This window comes from Trachemys scripta, chromosome 5 (genome assembly GCF_013100865.1).
Source record: "Trachemys scripta elegans isolate TJP31775 chromosome 5, CAS_Tse_1.0, whole genome shotgun sequence".
In the NCBI taxonomy this organism is placed as follows: domain Eukaryota; kingdom Metazoa; phylum Chordata; order Testudines; family Emydidae; genus Trachemys; species Trachemys scripta.
The window spans coordinates 77,824,944-77,845,528 of NC_048302.1; the positions used below are offsets into that span (position 1 = coordinate 77,824,944).

Consider the following 20,585-nt stretch of genomic DNA (forward strand, 5'->3'; position numbering starts at 1 on the left):
CTCTTTTGTAATTTAAAGTTCCTTTTTTTTTTCTTTGAATATAGTTGGATTTTTTTTTTCTCCTTTTGGTATTTTGAGGTAAGGTTATCTTATTTTCTCATTTGTATTTAGAAGCCATATCCTCCTCCTTCCCTATTTCAAATGAAGCACTGGAATAGGTTACCTAGGGAGATGGTGGAATCTCCATCCTTAGAGGTTTTTAAGGCCCGGCTTGACAAAGCCCTGGCTGGGATGATTTAGTTGGGAATTGGTCCTGCTTTGAGCAGGGGATTGGACTAGATAACCTCCTGACGTCTCTTCCAACCCTAATATTATATGATAAAGCAGATTTTTATAGTTTTCATAACACACTCATGATGGTCCTATCTAAATTAGAGAAATTTGGCATGTTAACCACTCTCGTTCTCCTTATATGCTTGTAACACACTAAATGACCACACACAAGTGCTTCCAGAACCTGAACAGGTGTTACAACCACTTTTTTTTTTTTTTTTTTGTAGCTAACCACTGTGATTTTTTCATTGTGCCAGTCCTGGCATAATCTCAGTGGTGCAAATAGTTCTTCCACTATCACTCCAGAATGCACTGATCACTGCTCAGGTGGCTTATCTGGTTTACTTTTATGTACTGCACTGCACAGGAGTCAAACTAGTCAGAAACTGAAGCCGAACAAACAATGATATCATGATGATCCATCCAGTAAGGCTTATAACACTGCTGGCTTTGGTGCTGGGAGTGAGAAGCACAGAATGGGAATGCTATTGATGGTTCCTGCACAATTCAGGAATCCTAACTGTTTAAATCCCTTAATAATCCAGTGCATTAGCCACACTTACAAAATGGCCCCACAACAAAATGTTTTTCTGTATGCTTTCACCACAACTCTCCACAAAGATTCTCTTACCCCAAGCAGGTGGGCCTCGGGGATTGATTGCTTCCAAAGAACAATTGTCACTCTTTCATCGTTATCGTCTGCTGCTACAATTAAGCTAATTCAATATAAAAGAAAGAGCTGTTAGCATGGTTTCTCAGTGAGGTCAGCCCCTGGACTTTGGGTGCTCAATCCAAAACCAAAAGCTGTTGGCTTTCAGGAAACAGTGGAAGCCTTGAGGGTTTTTTTAAAGGGGTCTTTTGGGTGGGAGATGTTGGTTAAGGTATACCTTTGAGGAAGGAGTATATTTATTATTGGACTGCATCAATTAATGCTGCAGAAGGTTGAGGCTACTGCTTTGTTTTTTATGGTGACTTGACCGATTATGGTCCTGATTTTTCTAAATACACGCCTGTTGGCATCACCCATTCCTCCATCACGTATCTCAACTACTCATGTACAATCTAGACCTCCTCATCTCTCCAACAGTCACATTCTCCCACTAATCTTCTCTGGATCACCAACCCCCACCCATCAGACTTACTCACCTGCAATTGCAGTCTCTACTTCTCCATCTTTATCAAATCAATCTCTCCCTGCCCCCTCTCTTGCCATTGAATGAGATGGAGTGACATTTCCTTGTAAAACTTGTAACTATGCAAAACTGATCAAGACTCTGTGCACGATTTAGTGAATGTCAGGAAAACTTACTGAAATCAGACTTGCTCAAGCATTTATCTTTCCCTCTAGAAGCCAGAGGTCTACAAATGGGTTTCTATTATTGATTACTACTACATGCATTTGTAAACCTGAGAGCTAGAAGACTTGAAGTTCTCTGCTCCCTCCATAGGAGAATGGGGGTGAAGTGGGTGGGAGAAAAGCTAGCATTGAGTCTGCCAATCTGCATAAATATATTCTTCAGTGCATTCCTGTACAGTGTTTTATGTCTGGAGTTTGTGTTTTGTTTTTTGGAATTGATATGATAGAATATGGTGCATGTGATGATATTTATTTAAGTAGGGAGAAATTATGAGATGTATAAGTGGGTCACCCTGAGCTGAGAAGTAGTGGACTTTGGTTAAGCAGGTTTCAGAGTAGCAGCCAAAATTCAACAGGGAACTCGAGCAGTTTATCTAAGTATTCTACTCTATTTCCTATTGAGTATCAGGGGGTAGCTGTGTTAGTCTGTATCTACAAAAACAACAGGGAGTCTGGTGGCATCTTAAAGACTAACAGATTTATTTGGGCATAAGCTTTCGTGGGTAAAAACCTCATCTGAAGAAGGGAGGTTTTTACCCATGAAAGCTTATGCCCAAATAAATCTGTTAGTCTTTAAGGTGCCACCAGACTCCTTGTTGTTTCCTATTGAGAAATTCTGAATCCTATGGTGCTGACTGTGGGACTAGATAGGGAAGTTTGGGTTGTGGGTTTCAGTAGAGTGAGACAGACAGTGTGAGGACAGCTGTCTCCTTGACCTTCCCTGAGTCTAACTGGATTTATGAGAGAGGCTGGGGCAGGAGAAGGGAAGGGATTGTTTTCTGAATAAGTTCTGGACCTCAACCAGGCATGCCACTGACCACTGGGTCATCCATAACCCTCATATACTAAATTTATCTAATTTTATTTTATGTAAATATATGGTGATTATGGTTTTTCCTCTCAAAAAAGTGGTTTTGGTGGCTTCATATTCCCAAGGACTGCTTGGAAATATTTGTGAGTGGGGAAGCAACACTAACAAAGGAGATAGAGCAGGTTAAATTTTAAGTTCCTAAGGCCTGGGAGTGGATCAAGTTTGGCTTGATGGGGGAAGGGGACAATCTCAATCATTTAATTAATCTTAAAAGGAATCTCCCTGGCAGGATTGAAATCAGAACTTACTACTGCTAATGGCACCTGGTGCGAGGTTACAGATTTATAAGGCATTAGTCAAAGATATTTGAGCATCCATAAGCCTGACATGTAACAGAGTTACTCATTGGGTAAAGACCTTCAAGGCAGTGGTACTTTGAAAAATGGCTATATACCAAAGACACCCTCAACAGATCTGCTCCCTGGATGTATGCAATCATCTATGCTGACTTCTGTAGAAAAAAATTACATTTTTACTTTACTGCCATTCACCCTGCAAAGCCAACTTGGCCAAGAGGACATAACCTGGATTCTGTTCCTTCCTGCATCTCATCAACAGAATTGTTTACTCAGGTGCAATCTATTATGCCTGTACACACCACATTGAAGGCAGTAGGGTTTTCACAAGCCTCACTGAGGGAATAAATTGAAGACAAGGGGGTTGCAGAGGTTTAATTTGGCTTACAGGACCTTTATTACAGGGGGTGAGGCACAAGAAGGAGAGAACCCTTTTTGACCCAGATCCCACATTCTGTTTGCCGTTAGAAAACACCCTATCTGTAAAATAAACGCACTCAGTCTGGGAAATCAGAGGCCGTAACCCTACTATGCCATTTTTTTTGGAGTTGCTTTTCAGACACAAGGCCTGTATTTGTATGTCCCTCACTTCTTCTATGTTTGATCTACTGCCCTCTGTTAGATGAAATGTCAAATTTACAGATACATACACTAGTTCCTTCTTCCAGCTGAGCTGAGAGAGTTTTGCCTCAGAGGTTAGGGGCCTTGTAATGATGCAATACTAGATGGAATTAGACCTGTTGGGAATGACAAATTGTCACTTTTGGCAAACCAAGGGCATCGTAACAAGAGACATCCCCTCACTCTTCCCTGCTTAAGAGGATAAGTGAATGGAAACCCTCATTCTGTTCTCTATTGCTGGCCTTCTTCCACCTTGTGTTGGGCCAGGAGCTTGTACTATTTGGTACCTCCACAGGGTATGAACTGAATATGGTGATATAATTCCCCCAAGCAATAAATCTACATGGTGTCCACAGCTGTGCCCCTAGAAAAGGCAGACTTGGTGGACATGTAATAACAATGATCAACAATATAATGCCAAAAAGACTGCATAATGTGATCATTTCCAAGGGAGCAATAGCCTCAAGGCTGCATACCAAAAGAGCTTTTGCAGGCTACCACCTTGGAGCCAACCGTGACTATGATCAAGCCCCTGGTTCACAGAACAAACTACAACTCTGTATCTCGTTATCTTTATCCACAGAAACATTTAACAGTGTGAATCATGGATGTTCGCTGCCTTGAATGATTGATCAATTTGTAACAAGTGCTTCTGAAGTCTTTAGGGAAAGGTTTTATTATTAAGATGCAGTTTACAATTCCATAGTTAAAAGTTACAGGCAATGTTTTATTGTAAGATTTCTTATTCCTTCCTTCCCCTCCCTCTCTCCCCACCTTTAACTTTATTTAGTTGAAATAGCTATTGGTCTAATTTTTTTTGTCAGTGATAGTGTAAGAGAATAGCAAAATTCCACTGTTTTTCAGAGTTATATAAACAAAACTACTTCTATAGCAAAGTGTAAGGGGTCAGACTCACCCCTGCAGCACCTCCTGCTGGTCTCTCAGGGAATTAGCTCAATTTCCAGCCCAGAGCACCCTCTGCAGGCCAGTGATCCACCTTGTCACTGGCCCCATATCCCTCCCAGGACCCCAGTGCCCCTTGCTCTGGGTGCTGCCCCCTGGCAGTACCCACACACACTGGGTCTCCCCTCCCAGGGGAGCCCCCACCCACTAACTTCACCTCACTGTAAGGCTACTGCCAGTCACCATCTAGCCCCACTCCCTGGGGCAGACTGCAGTATCAGCCATTCATCACAGGCAAGGTTGGGTTTGAGCCTGCTGCCTTTGCCTACCCCCTGGGCTGCCCTCTGCAACCCCCAGGACCTGTTGACCCAATGCTAGGCCACAGCCTGGGGCTTTCCAGACTGGAGCTCCTCTGCCTTTCCCCAGCCCTGCTCCACTCAGGTATCCTGTCTCAAGCGCCCTGCAGCCAGGCCCTTCTCTCTCTCTGAATGCAGAGAGTGTATCTCTTTGTTCCTGGCTCAAGCCTTTATAGGGCCAGCTGGGCTCTGATTGGGGGTGTGGCCCAGCTGCAGCTGCTTCCCCCAATCAGCCTAGGTCTTTCCTTCCACAGCCCCAGCCTTTTGCAGGGCTGGCTTTAACCCTTCCCAGGCAGGAGCAGGTGACCTCCCCGCTACACAAAGACAAAAAAAATGCCTTTCACGATGACAAAAAACTTGTATTGGAAGACAAGTTCATTGTGTAAGTTTGAAAATTCACACATCTACACTTGAATGACAGCCCAATTTTACTGGGACTCTGCTGCCCCAGGATATTCCATATCTATTTGTAGGACACCGAAATTTTCCAATTTTTAATTTAATCGGCCAGAACACCTGAGCTTTTTATAATAAATATTTTTTTGTAAAGGCTTAATTCTGTAATAGTAGAACTTGCTCTATGTTTACCACAAGTAGTTGGTCCAGAGAATCTTCAATGGGAAGAACAGGATTTGGAGTGAAGAGAAAAGTAGATATGATCAAAGCTGTTCTCTTGTTCCAAGTAAATGTCAAGACTTCGTACTTCATGATAAATTCAACCAGAATACTACATTAGTTTTTAAAAATTCTCCATTCCAAGAAATATACATGAGTCACTAAGTCAGAAGTTGACAGTAGCAACACTAGCACACTACTTTTTTTTAAAAAGTGTACTCTTTGGTATGACTATTTCGCAACTCTAAAAAAGTTGCTTTGCAAATGTCCCAATTTTTGATTATTATTTTTTTTGAAAATATAGTCCCTTTTAAATTAAATTCATTGTTGTTGTGAATCTTGTGATTAACTCCCCCTGCCATTCTTTTCACAATGTTGTATTTACATTTTTCAGAATTTTGCAGTGACTGTAATTCAGGGAAGCCATTGTATAATATCCTTGTTGACCAAACAGATTTGTCATCAAGAACTTCAAGCATCCAAAACCTCAGACAACAAATGTGTCATTTCAAACTCATTTATTGTCTGAAGTTTTAAGATCAAAGTTCTGTCAGGATATTTGAAGCTCAGTTCTCAACTCCATTCAGACCCTAGCCAAACACAATGGAGTTGGAGGGGTTTGCAGGGAGATGTCTGTGACCCCCTGATCCAGAGCTACTTGGTTCTAGCATAAGTTAGTTACTCCTGTGCAGCTCTAACTTACACCGCTAGTGTAAGTTTCCTCAGGGATCTTACGCTAGTGGAAGATTGGGAATAGTGGAGCTACCCCTTATGCCCGGGGTAGGGTCAGATACATATCTTACCTGTAAAGATAGTAGGTACAAAACTTTCAGATAGCAATGTTTTTTCAAGTTGGTATAATACAAAGTCTTCTCCAGCTCCCTGAGGTACACTACCAAGTAGAGGGAAATAGTATCTCCACTCATGTTACTATTAATATTATCATTTACACTGCAGTAATGCCCAGACTTCTCAACCAAGTCATAGCCTCATTGTGCTAGGCATGGTACAAAGATAGTGTCAGATCCCCTGCTCATATAAATTAGCACAGCTCTACTGAAATCAACAGAACTATATTGACTTACACCAACTCAGGTTCTGACCCATGTAGTGTAATTTCAGGTAAACAGCTAATTTTCCTATGTTGCACTGAGTGTAGCATTACATGGTCACAGGATATTAAAATAGTTTGCTCTTCTTTTTTTGACAATCTCTTCACATGTACACTTATGTGTCTCTAAGGTTATGTCTACACATCAAATAAACACCCCCTGGTTGGTCCATACCAGTTGGCTTGGGCTAAGGGGCTGTTTAATTGAGGTGTAGACATTCTGGCTTCAGTCAGCCTGAATGTCTACACCACAATTAAACAACCCCTCAGCCTGAGCCTTGTGAGCCCAAGTCGGCTGGCACAGGTCACCCGTGGTGTTTAATTACAGTGTAGACATATTCTAGTTTTTTGAACTATGCTGTGTTGCACAATTAAGCTGAACAATCTATGGCATACTGTACTGACCTTATCAGTTGAGATGTAGCTATATTTGCAAAACTGCTTTGTAGTTATTGGTTTTAAGGTCAGAAAGGACCCTGGTGATCATCTAGTCTGACACAGGCCAACAGATTGGAGAGAGCTGGATTTCTACCAATCCAGTTACCAAAGAGCAAAAGCAAAACTTGAGTGAACAGGCGGGACCCTGTTGCCTACAGTTCTAATATTCCTTTAAAAACCTCCAATTCTTATTGATAAACAGGCCCAAGTTCTCATGTACACTGATGTCCCTTTATACTGCTCTGGCCCCTCAGTGCTGACATGAAGTGCTTTGCTGGATTGGGCTCTAATATTTTTATTTATGATTTAATGTGTAGTGGTCAAACAATGGGAAGAAAGAAAAACAAGGCCTCTTGCTACTGAGTAGCAATTCTTGAGTGTTTGTATATGTAAGGATTCAAAAGATCAGGCTGTTATGGATTTGTCTTGATATACATATTCCCCTAGAGTAGAGAATCCTCACTTTCATCTGCTGGGGCAAAGGAGGAAAGTTTGAATATTTTTCTACAGTGGGTTTAACCAAAAGTGCATATATAAGCTTTCAAGCATGGATCTTGTATGAATAAAGTAAAGGTTTTGACCCAAAAATGTTAGCGGTTGGGTACCATAGCACTACACTTAATATATTGTCCGAGGGGTCAAAATTAACTACGGGGGAAGTGATGAAGTAAATGAGATTCATTTTGGTTCAGTACTGTAGATTTTCTGCATCACATGCCTGCCTTTGCTGGAAATCTTTAGACTAGAACAGTGGTGCCCAACCTTATTACACAGGAGGGCCACATAAACCTAAGCACAACCTCGTGTGGGCCAAACAGATTCTATATATGTTAATAAGATTTAAAGTCATCTGTATTAATTTTATATTTTAAGTTCAGCTTGTTTTGTATGTATGGGTTGTTTCTATGTACAGTATTGTCTGTTTACATCATTTTAGTTTACACTAGTTGTAAACACAATGACAAAATGCTAATGAATTGGGCATTAGTGTATTGTAGTGAAGCAGGCAGTGGGCCTTATGAAATGTCCAGGCGTGCCCACCAGAGCAAGAAACTATAATAGTTGCAGAACAGGTCTGCTTTTTAGCATAGTTAAAGACCATATCTTCTTCTATACTAAGTTCTACACTGATAGCGGGCAGCTACTTTCAGAAGACAAGAATCTTCTCTCTAGATTTTTTTCAGTGTATGTAGTCCTAGATCTTTTTATTAAAGGAAAGAGCATTTTTAAAAGTGAAAATGAAAACCAGTTTGTCCTTTCCCAGGGGGGAGGGATAGCTCAGTGGTTTGAGCATTGGTCTGCTAACCCAGAGTTGTGAGTTCAATCCTTGAGGGGGCCACTTAGGGATCTGAGGCAAAATATCCCATGCATTTGGTCACTGTGGAGACCATATAAAACTAGAGGTGGTTAAGAGGTCTGAATTATAATGGAGAGGAGAAATATTCAGCACTATCACTAGAAAACAGGACTCAATTTTATAAACAGACCAGCTCACTTCAATGTAATGGTCTAAATGAAAAACAAAATATATCTGTTGCTTGAATAGGCTCTAGTCCCACAACTGACAGTGAGTGGGCAGATTGCTGAATCTATGCAGGAGCCCCACAAAAGGCAGGTTCTGTACACGTGCAGAAGTCTCCCTGCTTGACATCAATTGTAGAGTCAGGGCTTTATATTAGTCTCTTAATTCACTGTTACCTTATTATGGTGGATACACAACTTCAAGAAACTAATATAGCTTCTTTTTAGGCATATTGTTGGGAGCAAAGAGAAGTTTGCTGGAATATGAAAAGAAGACTACAGTGAATAAATGGACTAGACCTAACTGTAAAATAGGGCATTGTTGTTCGTTTTCTGACATCCTGCCTAGTGCTGGCCAAAATTGTAACCCTTTCTTTCAAGTGTATTGGGGCAGGGGAGGGAAGAGGAGGGAAATGAGAGACAGACTCGCAACTAACTTGACAGTTTGAATGTACAATTACAGAGCATGAAGGTAAAAAACCCCTATAACCTCATAATGTATAGGTGTGATAGGGAAGTGGTTTTCAACCAGGGGTACGCATACCCTTGGGTACACAGAGGTCTTCCAGGGGGTACATTAACTCCTCTAGATATTTGCCTAGTTTTACAACACTCCACATAAAAAGCACTAGTGAGGTCAGTCAAAACTAAAATTTCATACAGACAATGACTTGTTCATACTGCACATAAGAATGGCCAGACCATTGGTCCATCTAGCCCAGTATCCTGTCTTCTGACAGTGGCCAATTCCAGGTGCCCCAAATGGAATGAACAGAACAGGTAATCATCAAGTGATCCATCCCCTGTCTCCCATTCCCAGCTTCTGGCAAACAGAGGCTAGGGACACCATCCCTGCTCATTCTGGCTTATAGCCATTGATGGACCTGTCCTCCATGAACTTTAGTTCTTTTTTTAACCCTGTTATAGTCTTGGCCTTCACAACATCCTTTGGCAAGGAGTTCCACAGGTTGACTACGTTGTGTGAAAAAATATTTATATTCCAATTGATTTATTTTATACTTCTATGCTAAAAATGAGAATGTAAGTAATATTTCAGTAATAGTGTACCGTGACACTTTTGTATTTTGATGTCCGATTGTGTAAGCAAGTGGTTTTTAAGGGAGGTGAAACTTGGGGGTACATGAGACAAATCAGACTCCTGAAAGAGGTACAGTAGTCTGGAAAGCTTGAGAGCCAATTGAGAGAGAGAATCAGATGTTCCAAGAGCCAGAGCAGGGCACAAGAGAGGGAGAAACGGAGACAATAGTTGCAGCAGTGCCCTAGGCAGCCAGGAGGGGGTGTATAGGGGCAGCAACTTTACCACACATTTATTATAAAATAAACTCAATATCACCAATTTCTTCTAACAGTGAATGTCTCATACTGTGTTTATAACTTCATACAACCCCCCACCAACCACCTTAAAAACTTTAGGTTGCAAAGCTAAGCGCTCAAAACTCAGGAAATTCCTGGATTAAGGTTGTCTTTGCATCATCACATGCTGTTTCTTCCACATAGCCCCTGGCCTTATTCAGAGTACAAGCTTGATGATTAAGGGATACAGGGTTGCAATGTTGCCCAGTTTTGTAATATCTGAGAATTTATTTAAACTCCTAGCTACTGGAGCCGATTCACTAGGTGTGAATCTCAACTTACTGGTGTGTTCAAATGAAAGTCCCTAGCCCTTATGGCTGTGGAGGAAAGCTTGAAAACAAAAGCTGAGTGCAACCTCAAGGCTCAGCAACCTGCAGCCAAATAAATAAATAAAAAAAACCCAATCTGTTTTAAGAGTCATATCTCATGATTTTTGGGAGTCTGCTGCATGATTTCCTGCCCATTTGAGGTTGGCACTAGTGGGTTGTGGGTCACTGTTGTCTGCTGCGAGCCCTGAGGAGCAAAGACTAGCTGTAGTACCGTACAGTGCATGCTAGGCACGCCCCCTCTGTCCCCTGGGCCAGAGCTGAGAGAGCGGGGAGGGCATAGTCCTTCCACCAGCCAGGGGATAAGGGAGGATTCTCAGCTGGCCACTTCCACCCGCTAGGCAGCTGAGCCCTGGGCCCACTTAGCTTGGGTGCGCACAAAGGAGGGCTGGGTGTCAGGACTAAGTACCGGCTTTCCGGGGGGCGGGCAGTGACCCTTCCACGCTTCTCCTTGTACTGCTCAGTTGGGAAGCAGCGCTGGGGCAGGGAAGCCCTTCCAGCCCCTGCCTACCCCTCTCCTTCCCCCTTCCTGCAGCTCTCCCCTTCTTCTCGCCTGCTGCTGTCGGCCCCGCCGCGCCTATCGCCCTTTCCCCCCCTCGGCGGGGTCTGTCAGGCCTGGGTCGCCCCCCCCCCCTTCGCTTGCTGTGAGCAGCAGCAGCGGCAGGGTTAACGCTGAGGAATGCAGCGGCGAGGAATGTGCATGCAGATGAGATGGATGTTAATCTCATGCTAATGAGCAGCGGCGGCGACTGCTGCCCGGGGCTGAGCCGGGCTCCCCGTTCTGAACCCAGACAGTGGCTGGGCTCAGCCCGGAACCCTGCCCTGGTGCTGCTGGAGCAGGCGGCGGCAGCCTAGACATGGTGGATTGAACCCGAGCAGTGGAGGAGGGTTTCCTGAGTGATTGCAAGAGACTCTCTGCTTCCCCCCCGCCCCAGGCCCAGCTCCGGATCCCCCCTCCCCGTCCCCCGGCTCTACTGGGGGCTTTTCCCGCTTCCCTTCTTTCTTCCTGGCCCTATGGAGCAGCTACCCCCGGCGCCCGACCATGCCTAGGAAAGCGGGCAATGGGCAGCTCCCCTTACCCGATGGCTGGGAGGAGGCGAGGGATTACGACGGCAAAGTCTTCTACATTGACCACAACAACAAGCAGACCAGCTGGATCGACCCCCGGGACAGGTGGGCGCGGACGGAGGGAGGGGAGGCCCGGAGGGGATGGGGGCAAGGGCAGGCGTGGGGGAGACCCGGCAGCCGCAGGGTGAGCCCGGCTGAGAAGCGGCAGCCGGAGCTCCCCGGTGGGGGTAGGGGGGAAGGAAGGTCTCACCCCGTTATAGAATAGAAGAGACAAAGGGGGGCAGCCCTGTGGCAGGGGATGAGGGTGGGGGTTATGTGGGGTGGGGATGTGTTGGGACTGAGGGGGCTGTCTTGCTCTCACTCAAATTGGAAGCGGACTGAAGAGAAGTGGGGAAGGGAGAGTGCCTTGGAAACTGAGGCAACCCCCCCACAAACAAACGCTGGAAAGGGGGGGCGGTGGAGAACGAGTGCCTGTTTATCAAGGAAATCAGCCTGATCCTGTTGGCAGTTCAGTATTTATTGTCTCTCATTGATTTGGTTTCACCCCTTTTTTTTTAAACAGTATCTCTTTTTTGTGATTTTTTGTGTGTGTGAATCCCACCCTTAATCTTATTAAAAACTAGCTTTCATGCTCTTTACAGTTAATCTATGCAGTCTGTGTGTGTGTGTGTGTGTGTGTGTGTGTGTGTGTGTGTGTATATATATATATATATGTGTGTGGTTTTATGAAATCTTTCCTTCATGTAGTCTGATATTGAGAATTGGGGACCCATGGATCCCAAGAAAGAAAGAGATTTAAAGATTGAAAGTAATTAGAATTTACTTGTCTGTCCTCTACAAACTTCTATAACAGTCTTTCCTGAGACGACCCAGAGAAGCAAATGCTAGGCATCCCGCTTACTCCTAAGTATGGTATACTTGGGTCTGAATCCCTCAGTTTGTGAAAGTGCAGGACTGTGGCATTTAACTCTCCTTTACTGTGAAAGCTCACATCACGAAACTGCCTGTCTCCTTGGTCCATGAACATGCCTGATATTTGTAGCCCAAAATATAGTTTTTATTTCTTTTTGTGAAGAAGCTAAGGCTGCAAGAGCTCTACAGGCCTCATCTATTAAGTAGGCCTCAGCCAGGCTAAATCCTTTCAGTCCCCCACCTAGAGACTGGGATGTTCCCTGAGTTTTTCAGTCCTATATATTTAAACAAGAACCACAAAAGACAAAACTTGGGGGTGGGAGGGAGTAAAACCAACTCTGATCCTTCTAAGGCACAGTTGGTGTCTTATGTAAATCTTTCAGTTTTGGAGAGGCTTTTACTTTATAAGCCATTTTTTAAACCCGAGATCTGTTTTAATTTGTGGCCTAAAAATTTCTGAAATATAGATTATTTACTTTGTGCATAGTTCCAGGTATAGCATTATTATTAAGCCTGTTGTAACCCAATTATCAAAAACTTACAAATGGCATTATAAATTTATGGCACAAACCATGATGAATTATCCATGAAGGTCTTGGTTTATAGTTCCCTGCTGAAGTTAGAAAAGGCAGTTGTGATGAAGCTAGCTAGTGTCAGAGCCTTGCTGCTTGTTAGATGCATAGTGAAAGTTTTGACAAGCATCATACACAGTCAGGCCTTCTTTCCTGATATACATGGTATTGGAATTAACTCTTAACCTTGTTTGACTTCCTTTGCACTTTGAAACAACTTAAATATATTGTAAATGTCAGTGACATGGTGGTGTTCACAGGACAGTGATATTTGTTGGACCTGTTTAAATATTTGGCTTCTGCAGATGTTTTGGTAAATATTTTTGACTTCTGATTGAAAAACTCCCCATTTTAACTATTTTCCTTGAAATTAGTGTTTTCAATTCAGTTTTGTTCTAGATTTGTGTTTACAAAACAGATGACAAGAAAACAGCGTAAAGCAAATAGAAAGTCAAATTATGATTGCGGTTATCTATCTTACTGCCTTCTGAACAAATTAACACTTTTAAACAAAAGAAACATTTGACACTTATTGTGGATTCTGTTGTCCTTAAAATGTTCAGCCATATTTATCCTGTATTTGTGTGATGAGTTTCCTAGTACATTTGAGTCTTTAATTACTACAGAGTTGTGTTTTTAGTTTTTGTTTTAAATATGAACTAGGAGAATTACAATTTGTATCTCTCTCATCATGCAGGGATTACTGTAAATTAATTTCTCAAAAAAAAATCAAGGTGAGAAAGAGAGGATTTGAAACACAATCAAGCTCTGGAGGCTAGATGTATTTTCTTTAATGAGGACTAATGGAGTGAAGTCCTTGTTAAACAGCGTAGGAGACAGTGTTTGGAGTAACTCCATTAACTCTTGTCAATCTTGTTTCTCACTGTTACAAAACAAACAGAAAGAGGTATGTTGCAGGAGGCACTTGAGATAATCCATAAAATAGTGGATATGGCTCAACTGAAACTGAATTACCTGCATGAAAAAGAGGCTGATTGTCCATGCACTATAAGATTTTAGTATCTGTACGTGCAATCAATATTTAGATTGCTGTCTAGATTTGGAATAGTAGAAATAACTTTCTTGAAATGCCTGTGATTACTTCACTCTGGGCTCTATTATGTTGAAAATATAAGTATATTAGAAAAATGCATGTTGATATACTATACAGGACAGATTAGAAAGCTGTCAGAAGAACTAGAAAGTGAGCCTCCAGGTTTTTGTCAATACAGCAATGTCTGGATTCTTAATGATCTTGGAATGTATCTAAAACTGTCAAGATGAAGTGCTGAGGTACTGTGGTGGTGATGTACTGGGAAGCCTGAGACTGACTTGATCCGATGAAGTGGGCTGTAGTCCACGAAAGCTTATGCTCTAATAAATTTGTTAGTCTCTAAGGTGCCACAAGTACTCCTGTTCTTTTTGCGGTTACAGACTAACACGGCTGCTACTCTGAAACCTGAGACTGACTTGACAACATACTTATCTATTCAGCTAGGTATTTTCAACTTATGATTTACATCAGGGAACTGAATAAAATAAAACAGTTGCATAATGTACTTGTGGAATACACTAGTACAGGGATTCTCAAATTCTTTCATAACTTTGGCTAAATCTTAATAAGATACTGTCTCATGGGCAGCTTCCTTCCCATTTGCAATTCCATAACAGCCCCGTGGAAATCACAGCAATTGCTTAAAGGTAAAAGCAATATTGGGGAAAAAATGTAATACATTTTTAGTTTCTTTGAACTTTATTTAGCAGATGAGAATAATGGGGGATCCACCATCTAGTGACTAGGCAGCTCTCTGGACCATCAGCAACTGTTCCCCGGATCACAGTTTGGGAACCTCTTTATTAACAGAGAAAAGACTAGATGTGTGAAGCTTCTTTTATGTGGAAACTGATTGGCAATTGAAAATATTGATTATCCTTTAAAGCTTTGGTGAAACTTGCTTGCATAGGAATATATGTAGTGTGTGTGTGTAAAATATATATATTCTGCCCCCCCAGAAGTTTCCAATTTAAAGCCATGTTGCTGAGTATATGGATCAGGCCTGCTGACATAATGATTGTACTCTGCACTACAAAGAAGAAGACTTGGAGTCAATTCATGGACCGGGCCAACTCAGTTTTGCTCACCTCACTTGTGTGAGTAATCCAGTTGACTTTTTAATGGTGCTCATATTTGTCGGTGAGAATGATTTAGCCCCTGATTTTTGTACTCTCTAAGTCCATGCATACTGGAAGTGCTGTAGAGGTACTGTAATACACTCAGCTGCTAAGGGTTTTGGAGTGCTTTGCATTGCTTGGCAGCGACCCCTCCAAACACTTCAGGAGCTGTGTTGACTTGGCTAGAGGAGACTGGTGGCTAAAAAGCAGGACCTCTAAGGTATGGAGTGTAAAGAGAAGCGAAACTGAGCTGAATTCAAACAGGAATGCAAAGAGCCTGGAAATATTTTTATTATTTAAATCTACAGACTTGACTCCCTTGCCTATTCTGCTGCTGCTTTTCTAAGCTACAGCAGACTGAAAACTGACCAGTTTTGTCAGTTCCACTGCTGCTATTTAGAACCAATTAGACAACAGTGAAATAAACACAAACCATGTCAGTTTCACTCTGCCTCAGCTTGGAAAGATATGAATAGCTGCAGAGACCAGCTGTTGACTGGGGAGGAAGACCAAAGTAATAGGTGGGAGAGGGATAGAAGAACACACATTTCCCTCCTAGTCCCTTTGTATTCGTTAAGAGGCTGAGGCAAGGGCAGAGTTGAATAGCCTAGAGTAGAAGAGAAGGAAACAGTGAAAATATGCTTCTCTTCTACAGCAGCCAACAGATGTTGGAAGGGTTTCACATTTATTAGACACTTCATTGGAGGCTAGCATGAATGGTGGAGCTGCAAGGAGGGTGTAGAGACAGCAACTAAATAGGAATCTCAGCTCCCTCCAGTTTCCAGAAGTTGGATGGTTCTGGATTTCTCACCAGGGCAGTGGGTCCCCTTGTGTTTTGTGTTGGTTTCTGGGCAGTTAAGTATCAGGTAAATTTTGCATGCCCTTGTAGTGACTGCCAGTCACCTTTAACAGATATCCTTCTAGTCATTTGCATAAAATGAGTTCCATATAATAAAATCTGCTATCATAATTGGCTTTGATAGACACACTTATTAAGAATTTCAGGGAATGAGTTAGCATCGGGGTTGAACTGCCCCTCCTCTTCTTTGCCTTTTGTAGAGTTGGTGAAATGTATCTTTAGAGAATTTATAGATTACTTTATCAAAGCAGTGATAGATTTATCGTGTTTTGGTGTTTGCCTAGTAGATACTGCTCTAGAAATACCCTGTCTGCATAACCAAAACAAGGGTTTGAAAAATTTACCAGCCAGCTAGTAGCTAAACCTGCTAGTTAGAGGTAGGTGTGAAATACAGTTATCTTGTGAACCACTGAAGTGGAGAAGAAGCCCAGTTCTCCTTGCTTCTTCCAGCTTCTAGGATGGAGAGGGTATGGGATTTTTACTGGGGATCCCCACATCCTTCAATGGTGCCATTTTGGTGTTCTGGCTAGGAGACACTGTGGACATTAAAAGCTCTATTCCTTCTCCATATGGAAGGGACAAGGAGCTTTATTATTTCTTGTATTACCTAGGGGCCCTTGTCATAGACCAGGACCCCATTGTGACAGGTGCGCTACAAACACAACAAAAAGACAATCCCTGCCCCAATCTTTTTGTCTCTTCTCTATCCCAGCGATTCCTGGTTGCTATCCTATGAATAGCAGAGGGCATAGAAGGGACAGGATATGGGAAGACTTGAAGCTGCAGCTGCTTGAGGAGTGGAACTTGCTGCTCAGACATATGTTACAGGAAGGCTGGGAAGAAGGCATGATTAGAGGTAGAAGAGGAGGCACGGGCATAGAGGTAGTTGGGATACAGTGCAGGCAACAGCTTTTGGGAAGCTCCAAGTATTGACCCCAGGCAAGAGAGTTATTTGGATGGGGGGAGCGTCAGAGGACAGAAGTACCTAGTGGATCTGCTCATCACAGAACTAAATAATGTTATCACAGATAAATAAAATGACTTTCTGTTCGCATGTGAAGAGTTCAGTGTCTGAGGTGCTATGAAAATATATTTGCATGTGAAACTTGGGGGTTGTGGTGAGGATGATTCTTTAGCTGCAACGGCCTGAATTTTTTTTTTTTTTTTTTTAAAAGGGGTAAATTTTAACTTTGACTAAAAAAAGGTGGAAAGTTCAGTTGTCCTTTGAAGAGTTGTGGTGTAAAATTTGGAGATTAAGTCATTAAACTATAAAATATAGGAATTTTAATACTGTGTTAAGTACAAATCTCAACATGATCTTAACCATGGAGTCACTAGAGTAACTCTATTAAATAAATCCTCTGTATAGTAAGGTACAAATTACCTTTTCTATTCTGGTAGTGAAGAGGAGGAATATGCAGCAGATAATCTGACACACCAAGTTGTACAACTTTTCTGTAAACCATTCTACTGAGACAGATCATTTGGCATCTAACTCTGTTAATGTGGTTCCTGACTTGCTTCAGTCTACATGCTAGCACTCCATCTTCCTTTACTCTTACACCAAATAACTAGGTTCCATCCGTTCCTGCATGGCCTCTCCTGCTTATAACCAGTATAGTGTGCTTCCTGTGAAACTCCCTGGTCCCTCACTCTGGTTTCAGTGGAAGTCTGGGAACTCCTTTCTTTGTCTGATTGCAGGGTTTTTCTTTTAAATAAACATGCCTGCTGCAGGAATTGAACCCACAATAAAATGCTAAAGGTCCCTGAACTCCTGGCACCAGACCTTCAGCTGCTTATCCTGCCTTCTGCAGGATTATGAAATGGATTGTGAGGCAGAATTCTAATATTATGTGGTATGTGATACTATGGTAACATCAGCCAGTATTTCAGAATAGCAGTGTTTTGTTTTTTAACAAAATTGCGACTTGTTCCATGTGTGTGGTATGTACACTTTTTAAAATATTGACATTTGTTTACCATAATTGAAATACTATGGTGACTCTTGCCTCGGAGTGTTACCCCTTATATCTTTAAGGATGATAGAACTCAACTTTTCTCCAATCAAAACAGATAACGTTGACTAATAAAAAGATGCTGCAGTGTGTCCACTTACGTATGCAAGGTAAATATATTCTAGTGGCTAGGGCAGAGGATTATCAGGGTTCTATCCCCGGCCCTGCCACTGACTTCCTATGTGACTATGGGCAAGTTATGTCAAGAAGTAATTGCATGATTAAAAAAAGTAATAGAATACCATTCATTTATTTAAATATTTTTGAATGTTTTCTACATTTTCAAATATATTGATCTAAATTACAGCATACAAATGTTTAGCATATCTGGCATGTAATTACCTTGCAATGCCAGCTACAAAAGTGCCATGCAAATGCCTTTTCTCACTTTCTGGTGACATTGTCAATAAGAAGAGGGCAGCATTCTCTCCCTTAAATGTAAACAAACTTGTTTGTCTTAGCGATTGGCTGAACAAGAAGTAGGACTTAGTGGACTTGTAGACTCTGAAGCTTTACATTGTTTTGTTTTGAGTGCAGTTATGTAACAAAAAAACATTTGTAAGTTGCACTTTTATGACAGAGATTGCACTACTGCACTTGTATGAAGTGAATTGGAAAATACTATTGCTTTTGTTTCATTTTTGCAGTGCAAATATTTGTAAGCAACAATAGTATGCACTTTGATTTCAATTACAACACAGAATACAATATATACACAGAAAACGTAGAAAACATCCAAAATATTTAATAAATTTCAATTAGTATTCTATTATTTAACAGTGTGATTAAAACTGCAATTAATCATGATTAATTTTTTGAGTTAATTGCGATTAATTAACATCCCTATTCAGAAGTATAAATTATAATTATTAATAGCTGTGTATAATGTCTGTTTAAAGTTGACATCAATAAGAGATGAGTCTGATTTTCATAAACAGGGTTTTCAAACGAATACTGATATCGCAGCAAGAGAGTAAGGCCCTGATCTGACAATGTGGTTTGTACAGGTGGGCCTCTATGCACATGCAGTATACCTCCATAAGGCTAGCAGGGGTCTGCCTGTGCCAATTAGACTGCATGATCATGGCCCAAATTATGTAGGGCTTGACCCAGGGGATAATGAATTTGGTTTCCATATTTCCATATTCCTATTTAATAGGAAGAAGTTCATTTGTGAAAAATGGTTTACTAAGCAGGGAGGGTGAAATGGTTGGGACTGGATGAAATGTAACGTTCTGGGATGGAGGGAGTGGTACCTCTAATGAACTTAATAGATTTTGGATAAAGGGTGAAGTAGTTTTATAACCATTGGTAACCATAGAACACAGCCTCACAGAGGGAGTGTACTACATTTGCATTTGAGATGTATGAGGTATGAAACTTCCTTGTTGAAAACAAACATGCCGTTTAGTTCACAGTTTGCTGTTACCCAAATTTGTTAAAGGAGAAATCCATAAGTTGTGTGTCATTCCTTTTTGTTAAATGTGTTTTTTATCAATTGGGTTTTGATCTCATTTTTAAACATTTCACTTGCTACCACAGATTGTATTATGTGTTCTACACTAGGCACTTCTTTGTTTCTACACATTGTTACTTAGTACAAGATCCAGTAGCTTGATTTAAAACTTTTTTTTTTTTTTTTTTTTTTTTAAGATATGACAAAAATGCACTGACTCATCGAGCATCGAGGAAGCTTTGGACTATAGAAGTAATTTCTTTCAGGACATAATGAGTGGTGTGGATGCATAATTACTACATTACCATAGATTTTTATATTTAGAAAAGAAATGTTTAGGCTTTGAGCCTGTGTTGAGAGCACAGGCTTTTGCCTATGCCTGTGTGATTCTCAATACACTATTAGGTTCTGAGATGACAAAAACCAAACAACCCCACTGTGCCTAGACTTGCCTATGGACATAGTGCAGTCAATGTTTTCAAGACCAGTTTTGTTTCTCATCCAACATGGCTGACAACTCCAAAAATCAGTCCTCTTCAACTCCATTCTGGTTGTACCTCCTCTGTTGTATTTCCATTAGTCCTGTAAAGCATCTTGGGGTACAGTTGGCAGGATCTGGGCCTAATTTTCCCACGACCATTCATACAAACCACTTGAGCATGTATGTAACTTAACTCACACAAGTTCTTCCATAGAAGTCAATAGGACTACTCATGTGAGTATATTATGCACGTGCTTTAATGTTTGCAGGATCAGGCCTAACTTGTATTGTATTTTAATTATTTATGCAGATTAGACACTTTTGTATAAAAAAAATTTTCTCTCTCCATCAAGCCGTTCTCTCTGGTTAAAGATTAGACATGTTCAGATCTTCAGAGGTTTGACTCAGATTTCATCTTTCTAAAGTAAACGAATGAGTTAAATTTCCTGAGTTTGAATGCGGAGTTCAGATGAGAATCCAAAAACTGAGGTCCTTCCTGGTTGTTAGATTTAAACTTTTTTTATTAAAGCTAATGTTAAAATTGTCTCCTATATAGGTTAAAGAAAATGTCTGTATATCTGGGTATGGTGCCAGATAGCAATTGTGAAAAAAAAGGGACAGGAGGTGGGGGGTAATAGGCACCTATATAAAGAAAGTCCCCAAAAATGGGACTGTCCCTTTAAAAACAGGACATCTGGTCACCCTAAGTGCTTAAATTGTCCAAATGTACAAAGGTTGGTTTGAAAGTCATAAAATACATAGAGTACAAAATCGGCAGCATTCCAAATTAAGGTTAATAAATTTAACTACTAAGGCACTCTAAGTATAAGGGCTTGCCCTGATGTCCTTGACCAAAAGTGCCCCGATCCTCCCTCTCCTTACATTGTTGTGAAGTGTATCAAATGACTTCCTCTTGCCCCAATGTGACTGCCTCCAATAGTAATGTTTATATGGCTTGTGAAGTGAGCTTAGATCCATTGGGATGGAA

General features: G+C 41.4%; 1 protein-coding gene across 1 annotated transcript in view; it reads left to right on the forward strand.

Moving 5' to 3' along the window:
* Nucleotides 1-10,358: 10,358 nt before the first annotated feature.
* WWC2 (WW and C2 domain containing 2) overlaps nt 10,359-20,585 on the forward strand; it is a gene marked incomplete in the record, with an annotated part of 165,696 nt that continues 155,469 nt past the window's right edge. The window contains 1 exon segment of the mRNA XM_034770785.1: nt 10,359-11,235. Within this exon segment, the coding sequence (XP_034626676.1) occupies nt 11,105-11,235 (131 nt within the window).